The sequence below is a fragment of the Panthera tigris genome, chromosome B4 (genome assembly GCF_018350195.1).
Source record: "Panthera tigris isolate Pti1 chromosome B4, P.tigris_Pti1_mat1.1, whole genome shotgun sequence".
Taxonomy (NCBI): domain Eukaryota; kingdom Metazoa; phylum Chordata; class Mammalia; order Carnivora; family Felidae; genus Panthera; species Panthera tigris.
In genome coordinates, this window is record NC_056666.1 from 88647313 (window position 1) to 88666834 (window position 19522).

Genomic DNA, 19522 nt, shown 5'->3' on the forward strand with positions numbered 1-19522 from the left:
ACAAGAGTAATTGAAACTATTTCTCCCTCCTGTAATAGTAAACCAAGTCACTCTGCTGATCATTTCACATTTCACTGTCCTGGACAAGGTGCCTGGCCAAGCCTGAAGCCCATGGCACAGGGAACCATATGTTCCCAAAGGGAAGAGCATCAAATATTTTTGAACAGGAATAAAACCCACTGATTCTGAACTATTAGTGCCCAGATTATTTTGGAAAAACAAACAGACATTCTCTCTAGAAGATGGTAGCTTCACCCTGGGCTTCAAGTAACTCTACCAAAACGTCCAGCAGACAGATATCACAGAGAGATACCTGCAGGAGCTCCAAATATTGAGGGTATCAGAAACAAACTGTAAAAGAGCTACTTACTGTGTTCAAGGAGATAAAAGTCAAGCTTAGATTTTGGCAGAGAACTATAACCTATTAACAGTGAAAGAACAGATTTCAAAATGTACTGGATAGAAATTCTAAAAATGAGAACTATAGTGCCCAAGTTAACAAATCAGTGGATGATTTTAACATCAGATTCAACACAGCTGAAGAGTGGATTATCAAAGTGGAGGACAAATCAGAAGAAAATAATTAAAATGCAGCATGGAAAAACAAAAGGGTAGAAAATGCAAAGAGAAGGGTAAGAGATATAGAGAACACAGTCATGTGTCATGTACTAATTAAATTCCCAGAAAGGAAAATGATAGAAAAGAGAGACAATATTTACAAAGATAAAGGCTGAAAATTTATTAGAGTTTATGAAAAATATCACACAATTCAAGAAGCCCAAAGAAATCCAGGTAGAATGTATTTTTTAAAATCCTTATGTAAACACATCATGGTAAAACTGTAAGATACTCTAAAAGCACCTGTAGAAGCATGCAAAGTAACAATAGACTCACAGCAAACTTCTCATTCAACAGGAACATAGAAGCCATCAGAAAATACAGTGGTATCTTCAATGTATTGAAAGAAAATAAACTGCCAACAAGTTTCATAAGTGAAAGTGAAATAAAAGACATTTTCTAGTCTACAGAAACAGTTTACCACCCGCAGACTCATGCTAAAAGCAATTTCTAAAGATGGGGGATTACTCTTAAAAATATAAGGAATAGGGGCACCTGGGTGGCTCAGTCGGTTAAGCATCCAACTCTGATTTCAGCTCAGATCATGATCTCATGATTGTGTGATCAAGCCCTGCCTTGGGCTCTACACTGAGCGTGGAGGCTGCTTGAGATTCTCTTCCACCCTCTCCCTCTGCCCCTTACCCCACATGCATTCTCTCTCTCAAAAAATAAAAATGCTCATCAAAATAAAAAGCTTCTGCACAGCGAAGGAAACAACCAGCAAAACTAAAAGGCAAATTAAAAAGCTCCTAGAAGAGGGGCACCTGGGTGGCTCAGTTGGTTACGTTTCTGACTCTTGATTTCATTCAGCTCCCGTCATGATCTCAGGTCAGATTCATGAGTTTAAGCCCTGCTTCAGGCTCTCCACTGACTGTGTGGAGCCTGCCTGCAATTCTGCCCCTCTCTCTCTAACCCTCCCCTGCTCATGCTCTCTCCCCCTCTCAAAATAAATAAATAAACATTAAAAAAAAAAAAAAAAACTCCGAGAAGATAACATAGAATAATATCTTTATGGCTCTGAGATAGGAAAATATTCTTAAATAGGACACAAAAACCATTAATCATAAAGGAAGAGATCGGTAAATTGATTACATTAATGGTTCATCTAGATACTATAGAAAGTGAAAAACCAGAGCACAGTGTGATAAGATATTTGCAACACATATAACTAACAAAAGACTCATAACCATATCTACAAATAAGTAAGAAAAAGACTCATAGCCCAGTAGAAAATTGAGCAAGAGATTTGAGCAAAGTATTTCCAAAAGAGGAAATCCAAATTGCCTTAAACACATTATAATGAGCTCAGTCTTGGTCATCAGAGAAATGCATATTAAAACCACAATAAGATACTCGACACCGTGGTTTAAATTTAAAAACTGATAATACCAATTCTTGAGGATGTGGAGTAACAGGAATTCTCTGTGTTGGTAGGAATACAGATCAAAACAGTTCTGGAAAACAGTCTGACAATCTCTTTAAGCAGCACTTCTGCTCATGGATGCTATGGCATGAATTCATAGCAGTCTTACTCTCAGTGGCCCAAAACTAGAAATAAGTCATCTATCAACAGTGAAAGGGATGAATTATGAGGTATTCCTACAATGAATAGCCAGCATTCCGCAATGAAACACTGTACTCCCAAGAAATGAATAAATCTTACTACATAAAGTTGCACAAAATAAGGAAGACAAAAATTATACATGCTATAGGATTCCATGCATATGAAGTACAAAAAGGCTAAAACTAATATATAGTGTTAGAAATCAGGATAATGACTACCTTTGGGGAGGAAAAAGAGGTGTGTGGTAGTTGGGAGAAATGAGAGGATCTTCCCAATGTACTATATTTCTTGATCTAAGTGGTGGTCACATAAGTGTTCACTCTGGTAATTTATCAAGCAATACACTTATGGTATGCATATTTTTCTGTGTGTATTTTCACTTCTAATTGAAAAGGCTATTTGAAAAAAAAAAAAATGTAACTGAGAGAGTACCCAGTGACACATGAGTTTTATAAGGATTCAAATACAAAGTAATAACCTCTTTAGGATAATGGAGAAGAGAGCTTGTCTTTGTATTGGTGATAGAGGGTGTTATACCTGTCTGTCTTTCCTAGTAGACTCTGAACTTCTTGGGGCAGGACTTGTGTCCTCATCTCTGCCTGACAGAGTAGATTCTCACTGAGCGTGTGATTCACGAAACGATGTCATAACGTGCGAAATATGTTCCTGTTCCCAGGTTAAGAAAACAACTGAAGCCACCTTGCAGACCATACAAGATATGGTCACCATTGAGGACTATGATGTTTCTGAATGCTTCCAGCACAGTCGGTCCACAGAGTCTGTGAAGTCTACTGTCTCTGAGACCTACCTGAGTAAGCCCAGCATCGCCAAGAGAAGAGCAAACCAGCAGGAGACTGAGCAGTTCTACTTCATGGTGCGCCTGTTACTTCCCAAGCTACTCTTAGGGCTCAGATCTGGGGTCTCCAGACACAGCCTGTAGAGTTGACCAGATCACCCGGGATTCTTTATTAAAATATGGACCCTCGTCTGCCCTCAGAGTTCTGATTCTGTTGGTCTGAGATAGGATTTAGGAGTTAGTACTTTTCTTTCTTTTTTTTTTTTTTTAATGTTTTTATTTTATTTTTGAGAGAGAGATAGAGTGAGAGCAGGGGAGGGGCAGAGAGAGAGGGAGACACAGAATCTGAAGCAGGCTCCAGGCCCTGAGCTATCAGCACAGAGCCCAACATGGGGCTCGAACTCACAAACTGTGAGATCATGGCCTCAGCCGAAGTCGGACACTCAGCTGACTGAGCCACCCAGGTGCTCCGGGCGTTAGCACTTTTTTAAAAGTTCCTTGGATAATTCTGAGAGGCCAACAGATTTAAAGAGGCCTGCTATAAAACTACTTTTAAATTTTAATGTATATGGTCACCAGGAGAGCTTGTTAAAATGCAGGGTTTGATTTTAGTAGGTCTGAGGAAGGAGGGCCCTGAGACTCCGCTCTCTGATGGGGCCCCCACGTGATGGCTGGTGCTGCTGTTCTGTTCAGACTACACTCCAAGGAGCAAGGTTCTAGGATCTAGAAGATAAAAGGGCTGGATTATAGGTATCCTATGGGAAGTTCCTTGAGAACTATATATTTTTAAGTTAAAAACGAATCTTTCCTCTTGCAGAAACTCCGAGAGTATTTGGAAGGTAGTAATCTCATCACAAAACTTCAAGCCAAACATGACTTGTTGCAGAGGACCCTTGGAGAAGGTCAGTTATCTGAAACAGATGGGAAGGTGACATGGACCACGTACTGTGTCACGTATCTGCTCCATAAAGACTGTGAGCTGTGGATTTGTGTTTGAAGAAGCAGAGAACACTGTTTAGATTGGGCTTTTGCTGTATCTGTAAAAATCAAGTTCTCCCTGGAACTGTCTTCTTTATAAGCTTGGTGCTAACCTTGAGGAAGAGTAGGGAAGTCTAGCGAGGGCTGAAAAGCCAACACAGAGCTCCAGAGGAAGGATCGGCAGAGCGTGATGCTCCTAGCTGCCCCTGCACCCAGACACTTCTTCCTTACCCTCTGGGACTTCTCCACCCTTCCAGCTCCACCCCAGTTGTTTCAGTGGGCCAGTATTTGTTGTCACATCTCATGCCTTATTGTTCTCTAGAAACTGGTTAAACCAGTTTGGGAAACTTTTTTGTTTGTTTGTTTTTTTCCTTCCCAGAGACATTGATGTTACTTGAGAAATAACCTAATGAAGTATACTGCTATGGCTAATAATAGGAACAAAAACAGCAATAGCTACCACTTCTATAGGGCTCTCTCTGTGCTAGGCATTGTTCTAAACTATGTATTGAACTGGGCTATTACTTTCCCCATTTTTACAGATGAGGAAACTGATGGGGAAAAAAAGGGATTCTAGGCAAAAGGGACAGTGTAAATGGTATTGTTTCCCTTTTCATCTTCTTGAAATTTAAAGGAAAAGATAAATATAGGCAAAGTCCCTTTTTTAAGTGCCTCATAGTCTGTAATTTTATCTTTTATTGACACTAGATCTTGTTACAAGTTATAAAAAGTGAGAGAATATGGATGGGAGTAGGAAATGAGGGGACTGAGTTGTGTAACTCAGACCAAAAAGAAGTTGCTGCTCTTTGACCTAAACTCTTGTCTCCTACCATTCTAGAACCTTCCTACCAACCAAGTTTTTTTCATCACCTTATCTCCTGGTTTCCTCCAGGGAATGACCACTTGGAGAAAGGTCATCATGACCTAAGTCTCCCATGTATGACAGTAAGGATGCCAGATTCTAAGATGAAAGGCTGATTGCACTTAGGGAAAAAAAATTCACATTTAAACTACTAGACAGTGTCTTAAAAAAGAAAATCACCAAATACAGTATGTGAACTGTCATTAGATACTAAATCAAAAAAGCAAAAGTTAACAAAAGGCATTTTAAGGACAGTTGGGGAAATTTAAGTATAGACTGTATATTAAATGACATTATTGAATTAATGTTAATTTTCTTAGATATGACAGCGGTGTTAAGATTATAAAGGAAGATTCTTATTCTTAAGAAATGCTTGCTAAGTATCATAACATTTGCAAGTTACTTTCAAATGATTCAGGAAAAAAAAAGAGAAGAAGAGAGAAGGAAATAAGGCCAGTGTGGCAAAATGGGAAATCTAAGTGAAGGGAATATGAATGTTCCCTGTACAAGGCTTTCGACTCTTCTATAATAGAGGCTTGAACTTTTTATAAAAGGCCTTTTTTCTTCTTTGAATCATGTCCTGAGTTGCTTTTTTTTTCCCTCAGAGTATCCTATAAGATCATTTTTTCCATCTGCCACAAAATGCCTGATATTTCAGTGATGCCCCCAAGGTCAGTTGCCAGTCCCGAAGCATCAATTATCGTAAGTGTAGATGAACGCTTACAGGCACAGAGTCCTTCCCTACAGGACTTGGTACCACTTTAGAAATCATGAGTTGGAGGGAATTAAGTAGTGGGTGAATTCATTCTTGGCACTTCATACGGACACATGTGTTAATTCACTTGGGATCACATTCTGAAACTTTTATGATACTCATTCTACATAGATTCCCCTATGTCTCCCGGAGAGAAAGCCCCAACGGTTCATATTATTTTACATGCCATTATTGGATAGGGCTATATTTTAACCAATTTGCTGAATCTACATGCCAGAGTCCGTCATTAGCTGCTGTAATGCGTAAAGCCGTTTTGTACCCTGTGAACTCGAAGCCAGGATTTCTTTATCTTGGAATTTCTCTCAGTGGGTTCCGGTATCATAGTGACACTCATGTGTGGGTGTACCAGGCCGTCCCCAGATTGGATTGATTCAGGAACTGGATGGTTCTCCTCCAGTGGCATCAGACACACCAGCCTCTGCCCACTTGTCGAAGACCTTTATGCTCCCCGGCCCTACCCCACGTGCGGGCTTGGCAGCCTTCCACACCACTTGTTGGTCACTGCCTTGCCATGATGCTGGCAGCTTTGCCCAGAGAAAAGCTGGGCCTGGAGAATGTGCCCGCCTTTAGCTGGACCGTTGTGAGCCCCCTGACTCTCCCTGCAAGCCCCGTTCGAGTTAATAGGCTGATACCAAAGGAGACTGGGAGAGTTAATGGCGCCTGTCCCATAATGAGATAATCCAACGGTGAGCCCTTACGAAGGAATCCAAGTCTGGGTTTGGCTAAATAAGGTTAGTAGCACAGGATTCAATGGTGTGTTTGGGGACAGTACTGACTTTTTTATATAAAACTCACATCCCTGAATTATGCTAGACTCACTGCTGCAAAAACTGCCTTCATAGTAAAACAAATAGAGCCTAACCCAGGGATTTAGCAGTTGATCGTACACAGCTGAAACTGTAACTACAGACATGTGTTTGGCCTGTCTTACTGCTTGCTTTTGGCAGCCTACCAGCGGCCCAGTAAGTCCTTTGATTTACAACATTGCAAAACAACTAGACTGGGCTCTTAAAGGGGTACTGTCAAAATTGAGAATTCCAAATCTTTGAAAACTATTGAAATGACAGCAAACACATAATGAGTCGTTAAGACCAAAGTCATCACCTTCTTCAGCATCCTTCAGCAATACTATTATATCCTTTTGTGATGTCCTTTGTTTTTAAATCGGAGAAGTTAGGTCAATATAGTAAATGAGGTGTACATCCGCAAAACTGAGGCACTGAAATTGTTTCTTTTTCTTCTTATAATGAGCCTTCGTGTTCACACTGGCTTCTTTGTGTGCAACCTTGGAGTTAAGGGGGGTGTAAGTATCAGTGCAGTTTTCCCTTAAACACAGAAAACTTGACTCTGGAAGCTGAGTTCCATGTTAGATTGTTTGTAGACCTGGGCATAAGGTGTCTTGATCAAGGAATTAAATGGGTTATCCTCATCCAGTCCATTTCCTGTCTTTGAGTAAGAGTACAAACATACTTTCAAACGAGAAGCTGATTGTGAATAATTATGTTTTTTAGAAAAGCAATGTATTCTTTGAAAAAAAAAAATTTTTTTTAACGTTTATGTATTTTTGAGACAGAGAGACAGAGCATGAACGGGGAGGGTCAGAGAGAGGGAGACACAGAATCTGAAACAGGCTCCAGGCTCTGAGCTGTCCGCACAGAGCCCGATGCGGGGCTCGAACTCACGGACCGCGAGATCATGACCTGAGCCGAAGTCGGCAGCCCAACCGACTGAGCCACCCAGGCGCCCCGAAAAACAATGTATTCTTAAGAAAGAAAAAGGACTGAAAACTCCAGGAGTCCTCATCAGTCATTCATTAGGGACCCAATCCTGGGTGCCTCCATTCAGTTTGAGCTGTGCACATTTTAAATGTTTCATCCAGTTGGGGTTTTTTTGTTTGTTTGTTTTTAATCTCAGATCGCCACCAAACAATATTTTGGTTTTCCATTTTGGTCTGTGATGATAAAATACACTTGAGTGTGAAAAATAATTCACTTCTTAATTCCCAAGTGAAATGGTCAGAATAGTCAACATAGGTGTTTCAGCAAGAACAAGATAATCCTGGGTCATGGGTCATTTTTTTTTTCCCCTCCAAATGGCTTAGAGTGTGGGATGGGGTGGGGGTAGGGGAAGAAGTTGTCTGTTGTTTTTAATAATTAAATAGTCTTCCAGACAAAGTGATTGAAATCTAATCCTCAAACCACTGGAAGCTTTCACATTTCTCTGGGAAGCAGTTTCTTCTAAGCTTGTGTGTTATTGATCTATTAATGATGATACTGATTAAAAAATAAAACCTCATTCATCAGTTGAGTCACACTCAGTACTATTAGCTGAACAAAACAATGGAAGTGGTGGGCAGTTACAATATGAATGATAGTTTTTGTGAAGCTTGCTCTTGGTTCATTAATTGAAATGTGTCTTTTATAGGTTTTTAATTTTTTATATCATACTATTAACCATGGAAGGGTGGAGCAAAATGTTTTTAAGCCATTTAATATGTGATCTTTTTCTAAATCTAGAGAATATTTGGTTGGGATATTTTAACAAAAGTAGCAAAATTTTTCAGTTATATAAAACATTTCATTTCTAAGGAATTATTAGTATTTTCATCGCTGAATCACTTAAAAGTGATTAGCCTCTGTTATCCAGTTTAATTTTATAGATACTTTAAAATTTTAACTTAATATGTATTATATACTTCAGTAAATCTTTTTAGTGCTTTGTATATGACTTTAGCCCTGTGGGACAGAGCATAAGGCATAATCTGTACCTTTCTTTTAGGATCTTTCAAAGTATTTGCTAGGGAATAAAACTTACATTTTTATTTTATTATTTATTGTTATTATTTTAGAGAGCACAAACACATGCACGTGGGAGAGAAGGGCAGAGGTGGAGAGAGAGAGGGAGTGAGAGAGAAAATCTAAGGGGCCCAACACAGGGCTTGATCCCACAACCCTGGGATCACAACCTGAGCAAAATCAAAAGTTCGACACTCAGCCAACTGAGCCACCCAGGCGTCCCAAGACTTGTATTTTTACAATATATTACTTGGGAGCTTAGGTCTAGATTTAAAACAAACCTGGACCCTCAGGTCAGACCCATCACATACTAGCAGTGTGACCCTGAACAAGTCACTTACCTACTGTGTGCTCAGTCTCTCCCATAAAATAAAAAGAGCCATTACCTACTTCCTAAGGTTGTTGTTAAAATTGTGAGTTAGTGTACAGGAAGTGCTTAGAACAGTGTCTGATAAGTATTGGACATCATTGCTGTTTTTACTGTTGTTAGTAATACACTTTATGTCATACTTGTGTGATAATAAAGTATGCAACATGACTACAGCACAGGCCAGCTAGTTTCTCTGCCTTCAGCCATTTGCTCATTATTTTTTTTAATGTTTATTTATTTTTTGTGAGAGAGAACACACAAGTGGGGCAGGGGCAGGGAGACAGAAGGAGACCCGGAATCCGAAGCAGGCTCTGGCTCCAAGCTGTCAGCACAGAGCCCACCGCAGGGCTCAAACCCATGAACTGTGAGATCATGACCTGAGCTGAAGTCGGACGCTTGACCGACGGAGCCACCACCGAGCTTAACCAAATGGTGCCCCCCACCCCCCACCGTTTGCTTATTCTACCGACTCATCCTGGGTGATCTCAGCTAGCTCCTGTGGCCCCACAACAACCTAGATTGTGGGGACTCTCAAATCTTCATCTCCAGCCCTGTCTTCTGTCTGTGCTTTAACCCTGTGCTAAAGGATAGCCAGTAAGACATCACGTGCCACACTCAGCTCACTGCCCTCCCCACTTTCTAGTAGACTGTCTCTCCCACTTAGGAGTAGCTACCAATTACTCTGGAGATCTCTGTCCACCTTCTCCTTTTTCTTGTCCCCCAAAGTAGGAAAAGGGAAGGGGCTTAGAGTTAAAAGATAGAGTTGAGTAGTGGGGAGAAAATCAGATTGTTCTCCTTTCCTCCCACCCTGACTCCAAGTCATGGCCCACAATTCTACTAGACCTACAGTGGCCTGAGTCTGCTTTGAGGAAGGTATTTTCAGATATTAACTGTTGCCCCCCATTTAGTAAATAGATATTAATCAAATACTTTGGTTTCTTTTTCCCCCATGTTTATTTCTGAGAGAGAAAGAGAGAGAACAAGCAGGGAGGGGCAGAGAGTTGGGTGGGGAGACAGAGGATCTGAAGCAGGCTCTCGCACTTACAGCAGAGACCCCTGTGTGAGACTTGAACTCACGAGCCATGAGATAGATCATGACCTGAGCCAAGGTCAGACACTCAACTGACTGAGCCACTCAGTGGCGCCCCTCAAATACTTCGTCGCTTGTTCTTCAAAAGTAGATAATAGAGTAAAAGACTCTGTCGCCTCTGAGTGTTCATTCACCATTTCCAACAAGCCGGGTTTCTCTACAATTGTTATGTTGGCCTCGCCCCGCAAGTCTGAATCATTCTGTTATGATATGATGGGTGGGGCGTACCTGTGAGTGCCGCAACGTGACCTCTCTCTGTTAGCTCTAACTTCAGGCTGTTTCAAGACCATATCATCATTCGGCAAACAAACCGGTGGAATGGGTCACTCCTCCACACCCCTTCCACAGCTGCACCCCACATGTGAGAAAGAGCAGACAACAACCACAGACACATTCACACTTGGAGTTAGCATAGATTGTAGAAGCACGACAAAAATACAGATCCGATGTTTAAATCGAGTCAGGAAGCCAGAATATGGAAGAAGAACCTCATGTTTCACATGACAGGGAACTCTGTGAGATGCTATTAGTGTATAGGTTGTAGAATGTAGCATAATATAATATCTTTGTACTTAGTATCTGCAAATGTCATTTCTGATTATAAAAGGCAGCTTCTCACCTGACGGTGTAATATAGAAAGAACCCCAACTTAATATAAAGAAAATTGAGTTTTCCCAACCCTATGTGACCACCTTATTTTCCCCAGGTATCAATCACGACACAGGAAATAACTAACATTCGAATCTTGGGTGTGTTTTATTTGTGTATTTCATCGTTAAACTTACACTGAAGATCCAACAGCTATTTCATGTTTTCTAAATAATAAATAAATAAATACCCTGCCTCAAATTGCCAAGTGAAACATATTTCTCCAATCTATAGGATTTATTAAATTTTAGGTATAGATTTTATGAAATACTGTATTGACTTTACTTGTCTATCATATGCTATCCTAATGCTTTCCACCATAAAATTTGTAATTATTATAAACTCAGCATCTTAAAATAAGGGACAAGTGATTCAAAAGATTACCAAATGCATTCCACTGATTCCATTCAATTTACTTATTTTAATTTTTTTCTGCAGGTCATAAAGCTGAATATATGACTACAAGGTAAGCAAATGTTTTATCATTGTTCACTCATTGTGTCTCACCTTTTTTTTTTTCCTTTACAACAAGCAACCATTTCAGCACTGTGAGAATGAACATACTTTGCCAATGAGCATGGAAGATCATTTTGACTTGACCAAACCTAGTAACATTACATGTTTGGGGTTCTCACAAAACCAAATTTGCTCTGGCCGATCGGACGTTTCCCAGTGTGATTGTAAGACTCCTTAAGAAAGACCTAAATCAGATGGGTTTGGTTTATTTAATCCAAAACACTTTAAGTTTCTGGAAATAGTCTGATTTGAGAATTCAATTAAGAAGCAACATTATGTACACATCTAGTGTGTTAGCAAATGAAAAGCATGATGAGTTACTTTTTGCTCCTACTTTTCCTTATGTCCTATAAAACTTAGAACTCTACTGAATACTCAGGATTTTAGCTTCTTACCCCTTTCACTTAAAAGATGAAAATTTAATACTATAGCTGTATTGCACATTTTTTTCTTTCTTTTTTTTTTCCCCCCTTTTTTTCATTCATGAAGGGATTTTGAAGCCACTGCTGAGAAAAGCCTTTTTGGAAGCAGATTCTGATCTGGGTTGGGGAAAATGTGCAACTTTTATTTTTCTGTGCCAGCATTTGTATAACAGCCAGAAATTATTCTAATTGGCGTATCTAGACTTTGTACTCTTGAAGCTGAGTTCTCTTTAAGGTGAGCAGAATTTAGAACACTGGGAGGGTGTGTGGGGGGGGCAGTAATTGGCAAGTTGATTTTCAAGGCTCTGTATGTTTCTACTGGGTAATTTATTCAAAAGGAAGCTTCTCTTCTTGGTGAACCAACTAGGAAGATACAGCTAGTGACTTGTCTGAACTTCACAAAAATACTGAGGTTTTTTTTCTTCCTTGCGTCAGTGACAAAGAGGAATGTTACTTCTGCAGTTTATGGAGCTTTTTTCATGTATATTATCTCTTTGTACTATCAACTGTTTTACCTGTTGTCTCTATGTCATAAGAAATGTAAGGCTCTTCAAAAAAAGATTTTTTAGGGGTGCCTGGATGGCTCAGTCCGTTAGGCCTCTGACTCTTGATTTCAGCTCAGGTCTTGATCTCACGGTTCTTGGGATCCAGCCCCACATTGGGATCTGTTCTGGCAGCATGGAGCCTGCTTGGGATTCTCTGTCTGTGTCTCTCTCTGTCTATAAATAAATAAATAAATAAATGTATGTATGTATGTATGTATGTATGTAAGTAAGTAAGTAAATGTTTTTTTAATATAGTTTATTGTCAACTTGGTTTCCATACAACACCCAATGCTCATCCCAACAAGTGTCTTCCTCAGTGCCCATCACCTACTTTCCCTCTCTCCCACCTCCCATCAACCTTCAGTTCTCTGTATTTAAGAGTGTCTTATAGTTTGCCTTCCTCCCTCTGTAACTTTTTTCCCCCTTCCCCTCCCCGATGGTCTTCTGTTAAGTTTGTCAGGATCCACATATGAGTGAAAACATGGTGGTATCTGTCCTTCTCTGACTGACTTATTCCACTTAGGATAATACCCTCCAGTTCCATCCACGTTGCAGCAAATGGCCAGATTTCATTCTTTCTCATTGCCAAGTAGTATTCCATTGTATACATAAACCATATCTTCTTTATCCATTCATCCATTGATGGACATGTAGGCTCTTTCCATAATTTGGTTATTGTTGAATGTGCTGCATATAAACATTGGGGTACATCTGACCCTATGCATCAGCATTCCTGTATCCCTTGGGTAAATTCCTAGCAGTGCTATTGCTGGGTCATAGGGTAGATCTATTTTTAATATTTTGAGGAACCTCCACACTGTTTTCCAAAGCAGCTGCACCAGTGTGCATTCCCACCAACAGTGCAAGAGGGTTTCCGTTTCTCCACATCCTCGCCAGCGTCTATAGTTTCCTGGTTTGTTCATTTTAGCCAATCTGACCGGCGTGAGGTAGTATCTCAGTGTGACTTTGATTAATATTTCCCTGATGAGGAGTGACGTTGAGCATTGTTTCATGTGTCTGTTGGCCATCTGGATGTCTTTTTTGGAGAAGTGTCTATTCATGTCTTTTGCCCATTTCTTCAGTGGATTATTTGTTTTTTTTAGGTGTGGAGTTTGGTGACTTCTTTATAGATTTTAGGTACTAGCCCTTTATCCAATATGTCATTTGCAAATATCTTTTCCCATTCTATTGGTTGCCTTTTAGTTTTGTTGATTGTTTCCTTTGCAGTGCAGAAGCTTTTTATCTTCATGAGGTCCCAATAGTTCACTTTTGCTTTTAATTCCCTTGCCTTTGGAGATGTGTCGAGTAAGAAATTGCTGTGGCTGAGGTCACAGAGGTTGTTTCCTACTTTCTCCTCTAGTGTTTTGATGGTTTCCTGCCTCATATTCAGGTCTTTCATCCATTTTGAGTTTATTTTTGTGAATGGTGTAAGAAAGTGGTCTAGTTTCATTCTTCTACACGTTGCTGTCCAGTTCTCCCAGCACCATTTGCTAAAGAGACAGTGTTTTTTCCAGTGGATACACTTTCCTGCTTTGTCAAAGATTAGTTGGCCATTCATTTGTGGGTCCAATTCTGGGTTCTCTATTCTATTCCATTGGTCTGTGTGTCTGTTTTTGTGCCAATACCATACTGTCTTGATGATTACAGCTTTGTAGAAGAGGCTAAAGTCTGGGATTGTGATGCCTCCTGCTTTGGTTTTCTTCTTCAATATTACTTTGGCTATTCGCGGCCTTTTGTGTTTATGGAGTTTTTTTCATATATATTATCTCTTTGTACTATCAACTCTTTTACCTGTTGTCTCTATGTTATAAGTAATGTAAGGCACTTCACAAAAAGATGTTTTAGGGGCACCTGGGTGGTTCAGTCGATTAAGCCTCTGACTGTAGATTTCAGCTCAGGTTTTGATCTCATGGTTCATGGGATCAAGCCGTGCATCAAGCTCTGTTCTGGCAGCATGGAGCCTGCTTGGAATTACCTCCCTCCCTCTTTCTCTCTCTTTCTCTCTCTTTCTCTCTCTCTCTCTCTCTCTGTCTCTCTCTGTAAATAAATAAATAAGCTTTTAAAAAACACTTAAAATTTTTTTTAAATGTGAAGAAATGCAAATGTATCAATTTGCATTGAGAACTGTCATTGCCAAACAGACTAGATACGTACATTAACCTCACTCGTGCTTTCTCTCATTCACGTGGGCATCCTCCATAGGAGGCCAGATTAAGGAAGCTGTGTGGCAGCCACCAAACCAGAACCGGTCAGATAATCCAAATGTTGAATGGCCTGGTCCTGATTCTCTTCACCTGATGTGTACATGGTGAAGCAGAGCCATCGTGTGCCGGCTTCCTGATGAGCCACGTTGCCACAGAAGTCACTTTGAGAAGCCCTCGGGCAGTTTGTTTTCATCTCCAGTTTCTCACAACAGTAGTGTCTTCACATTTGCCTCATAACTTAGATTCATCAAGAGAGGCCATCTTCAGGCCTGTGGGAGACAACTCAAAAGACAGGTCTTCATTTGCCCCAACCAGGAGCCACTCTTCATGTCTCAGTCATGCAGGAATGACTGTCTAGCCCTACGAGGGGGCTTTGGTTCGAGCTACAAGATTTGCTTGTCCCATGAATCTGCGACCAAACAGAATGAGCCTGTGCTCTTACCCCTTCAGCGTCATCAGCTGCTCCAGATATTACCAAATGTGCATCTCTGTTGGACCCTGTAGTAACCATTTTTTCCAGTTTCAGTAGTTGATGCTCTGATATCTCGGGGCCTTGCTCACCTTGGAGGAACTGCCACTCCCAAGGTTAGCCAATTCGTAGGAATAGTAAAGGTGGTGCTTGCACGTCTGCCTTTTGTATGCCGAGCCGACTCATCCAGACCCGTAACCCCAACCGCATCCTTTACGGGGCTTTCACATTCAGGGTGACTCTTCCCCTTCCCTAGTGACAGCCAGGTGCCAGACAACTGTTCCCCAGAGCCCACCAAACTTATTCAAACTAGCCAGTCCTAACCCGTTTACCCTGCCTTGCCCATTCCTTCCCGTGGAAACCTATACCATTGCACGTACTTCCTCTCACTCCCTCTGCCTCCTCACTGACTGCAGTGCTTCCCCATGGACCCCACCCCACCCCACCCCATGTAGTAGCATGGCCCCCTCCTCTTGGGAAGTGTGGGAAACACACTATCTTTTCAGTAACAGTTAACCTCTGATCTGTTGGCCTCCCCACAACGGAATAAAAATAGTCTATATTTAAAACACTTGTAAAATAATGAAAAGAGTGGATGAAACCAGGCACATAAGGTTAAGCTCCTTGATGGGTAGTTGTTTTGGTTTTCATGCCTACGTGATGCTTTCCCCCACGAATGACACAATTCAGTGTGCAGATGAGATTTCAGAAGAGCCAACTGGGGCAGGACATGACGTGCTGCCTGATAGAAGTTTCCATATTTGTTTCTAGACGCTTGCAAAGACTCCTTGTAACCTGTCAAGCACATGGGGCTTCAGGTGCTGCTTGCTGCACACCCCATCAGTCCTCTGAGCCCGCCTGCTAGTCGAGTCTTAGAATTTGGCTGTGGAAGGCTGTCAAATTTGCTCCCCTACCTCTCTCTTTTTTTTTATATATGAAATTTATTGTCAAATTGGTTTCCATACAACACCCAGTACTCATCTTTTTTTTTTTTTTAAATGAAATTTATACCCCTACCTCTCTTGATAGATTGGTGTAATGTCTTACAAATCTAGTCAGGCTTCCTCATATTCTTAGGATTTTATTTCTAAACTGGCCTTTCTGAACTTTGATGAACCAAAAAGGTAATTCTTCCCAGACAGTTGGCAGCATAATGAAGGACTTGACCTGATTTTCAAGTGTGATGTACACCCTCATATAAGCCTTCCAATTAGGGAGTTAAAATAGGAAGGTCTGAAGAAAATTCTTGGGACTATTTTTCCCTGTATTCCATTCAGGACAGCTGAAGAAGCTGAGTCAGGCACTTCTGGCTCTCTTTGCTCTTAAGGAAGAGGAACAGAAGAAGTTCCCTGTCTGCACTACAGGGCAAGATGAGGCAGGGTCTAAATATAGCATGCAGAACACTGCATGTGTATGTTAGAGACCCTAACTTAGCCACCAAGGCAAACAGACTGGAGATGGAGAGAGTCCAGAACAGAATAAGGGGTGCATCCTAATGCTCTACAAATATTTAAGTGATGAGACAGTTTGTTATAAAGAACTAATAATTCATATGAGCCTCTATCTACTGCCCTGAAAGAGCATTGAAACCAAACTCATTTTTTCACTTGTGACTCCGTTGATAGTTAACTTTTGCATAAACTAAAACCCCATTAATATCTGAGGAATATTGAAAAGATGCGATATTTTAGTTGTAACTAAAAATAATTATATTTACTTTCTCATACTGGGATTTGTCAAGAGCGCTAATTTTTATGACTCATTGTGTCTTCTGTGTGACCCGTAAGCAAGTGGAGTTTGTAACACTTGGCCAGATAGCTCACAATTCCATTTTTAAACAATCTAGCAAACAAATATCAAATACAGCATATAAGAAAAGAGTACTCTGAATGAATAGTTTGTATGGCTTTTGATCACATAAGTAAAAGTAAGTAAATGGGAAATGGGAAGAACTGTTTTCCCCATGGGTGGGGGTGGGGAGGGAACACAAGAATTCCTGTTTTGTAATTTTGATGTCACCTGTGGGGGTTTCATTCATTGTTTGATTTCTGCCATGCTCAGTAATTATATTCCCTTCCCTTAGGCCTCCAAATGTTCCCCCTAAGCCCCAGAAACACAGGAAGTCCAGACCCCGCTCACAGTATAATGCTAAGTTGTTTAATGGGGATTTGGAAACATTCGTCAAGGTACTGGCACCAGCCATTTGGGTGGCTGATCTCCACGCTTCTTGCCTATAATGGTCTCAGCCTCTCGTAAGAAGAGGCAGGTCATTATGTCCAAGTCTGTCCTGGGGCTCTTTGCTTTCCCAGAAAATCAATATAATATTTCCTGAAGTCAGAGAGGAAAGAATATTTGGTTTGAGTGCCCTCAGAAGAGGAAATAAATGTGGGTAGCATTATGCTGGCAAAAGAGAAAGCCCTCTTTATTTAAAAAAAAAAAAAAAAAAAGCCATAATTTGTGCAAAAAGGAAAAGAGCTACCTGATAAAATATTTTGGTCTTGTGTGTTTTTTAATTAATTAATTTAAATTCGAGTTAGTTAACAGTGTAAAATATTTACTCGCACAAATTAGATGGCACAAAATATATTTTTAAAGTACATTGTTAGGGTAGCTCTGAACAGCAAGAGTCTTGATTTCCCATGACTTGAGGAATTCATTATATTGGATAAATTGTAAGACCCTGTGGTCTATATCTTGTATCTCTGCTGTGTTTACTCTGTCTTCTTTTTCATCCTGTATTTCTGATAATGCTTCTAGCCGAGGACGAAGGAACTCGCACACGAGACATCAGGTATAGTGCAAAGGGAGGCGAGGGCACAGCCTCTTTTGCTCTTGGTATCATTTTCAAACCATCATCATGCTTGGCTTTAGTTAGATTTTTAAGGTCTTTAAAAGAACAATGTTTGCAGTTGGAAATTAGGTTTAAAGACAGGCTTCACTCTTTATAGATTCCTACCTATTTACTATCAAAAGGGATTACAGAAATCAAACACTGATTGAGGAAGAATTGTCTTCTCTAGCAAAACTGGATAAATAGTCTTTACATTACATACTTGTCAGTTGTACCAAATTCAAGTCAAGGGCTCTTGTTAAGGCAAACCAGTGTTAAATACCAAATGCACAGCAATACTGGATTGTGGACCCTCATGTAAATTAGACAAAAAAGAGAAGAGCTTTCTTCTTCGTGGCTAACATTTTACGACAGTTTCAGAAGACTAAACTTAGGTAGGAAACTACATCATTACTAACCTCCCCGATAATATGTTACAGATGGCTTAGTTTCTTTAAGACAGATCTTGTATCAAATATGTGCACTAATGGCTAAAAAAATGTGTGTGTGCATATGGCATGTACACATGGACAGATACATACATACATACATACACACACGTACACACAGAGATTAGAAACCTCTGGCTGCCTTAAAACTGAACCCTTTACCTTGGCATTGAGAAGCCACCGGACAACCTAAATCACAATCACAAACCCACGGCCGGCCGTAAGCCTCCAAAGAGCCTGATTGGCTCTAATTTAATATAAAATTCTTGTCAAACTTGATTAGCTAGTTTCCGAGCCCGTGGCCTGTAAGCGGGGGGGGGGGGGGGGGGGGGGGGGGGGGGGGCAAATGACATGGAGAAAAGGGCAGATGAGATGAGAGCGCTGAGATGTGCAGAGGAAGGATAGAGGAAAGCTCAAAGAGACAAGTGTGTGATCCCATGGCACTGGGTAACACAGTCCAAGAATGACTGCTTAAGGCGATAGGACAACTCCTGTTACATTTTTAAAGAGATTTTTTATTAAGAACAGTTAATAGAACCCGAATTTAGGTACTAAAGAAAGAGCAAACCATCTGTTATGGGAAATTCACTTATGTGAGCCCCTTGGTGTCCCAGGTGGCATGTAAACAATCTTAGGTCTTAGCAGTTAAACAATGGATACAGAGATCTCTGTGCTTCTGAGACTTGCTCGATCAGTTGACGTCCCCACAATACCACCGTGAGACAACAAGAGCAAACCACTTTTCCTTTTTCCCATGGGAAAATTGAGGCACAAAGGGATCTATTTGAATGATAGATGGGGCACAGCCCATTGTTTCACTTCTTATAAAATATTTTCTACCAACACGTTTGGCATCCATGAAATTAAATTAATACACACAATTATTTTTTGACCACAAAATTCATTATATCAGAATAGAATACAGATGATCAGCACAAGATTAGCAATTACCTGAGTAAATGTGAAGATGGAAATATTTTTGAATCATATAAAAACTTAAGACATTTTATGGAGAACTCTCTTTGTGCAAACATTTTTCTTTTAATAACATTTTATTCTTTGTTTATGCTTTTAATACTAAGTTCAGCAGAGGTGCAAACTAATGTTCTCCTTTTATCACTTGCCTTTAAATATTTGTTGTTCTTCTAGAGTACGGTGTTAAATGAATTGTTCATATAAGGGTTACTTCCCTTAAAGCACACATATCTTAAAGAAAAATCCCCTCACATATTCAGTAAGTTTTGATGTAATTACATTGCTATTCTTGAGCCAACTAGTCACACTAAAAAGAGTTTTTATCCTTAAGGACCTTCTCTAAGAAATTAATAAAGTTTACATCCCTAAAACAATTTAACTAATTAGAGGAACTTAATGCAGGCTCCAAAAGTAATTGAAGCATTAACTGGTTTACAGACTGATTAGATGGTCTTAAAACCTAAAATAAAACTATTCCTCGAGAAGTATGTTGCCTATTTTAGGAATAATAGTTTAAATTGCTCAGCTGCATTGTCCCCAAGCCTTCCCCTTTTGCTTAATTGGAAAGGTTAGTGGGTTCTGAATTGTTCTAATATATTAAGACAACCAAATTCTT

At 40.2% G+C, this 19522-nt stretch overlaps 1 protein-coding gene across 1 annotated transcript in view; it reads left to right on the forward strand.

The window, feature by feature from the left end:
• The window catches only part of SRGAP1 (SLIT-ROBO Rho GTPase activating protein 1), a 281933-nt gene that overhangs the window by 218461 nt on the left and 43950 nt on the right, over positions 1-19522 (forward strand). The window contains 4 exon segments of the mRNA XM_007082210.2: positions 2859-3056; positions 3796-3880; positions 10935-10962; positions 16736-16838. Of these exon segments, the coding sequence (XP_007082272.2) occupies positions 2859-3056; positions 3796-3880; positions 10935-10962; positions 16736-16838 (414 nt within the window).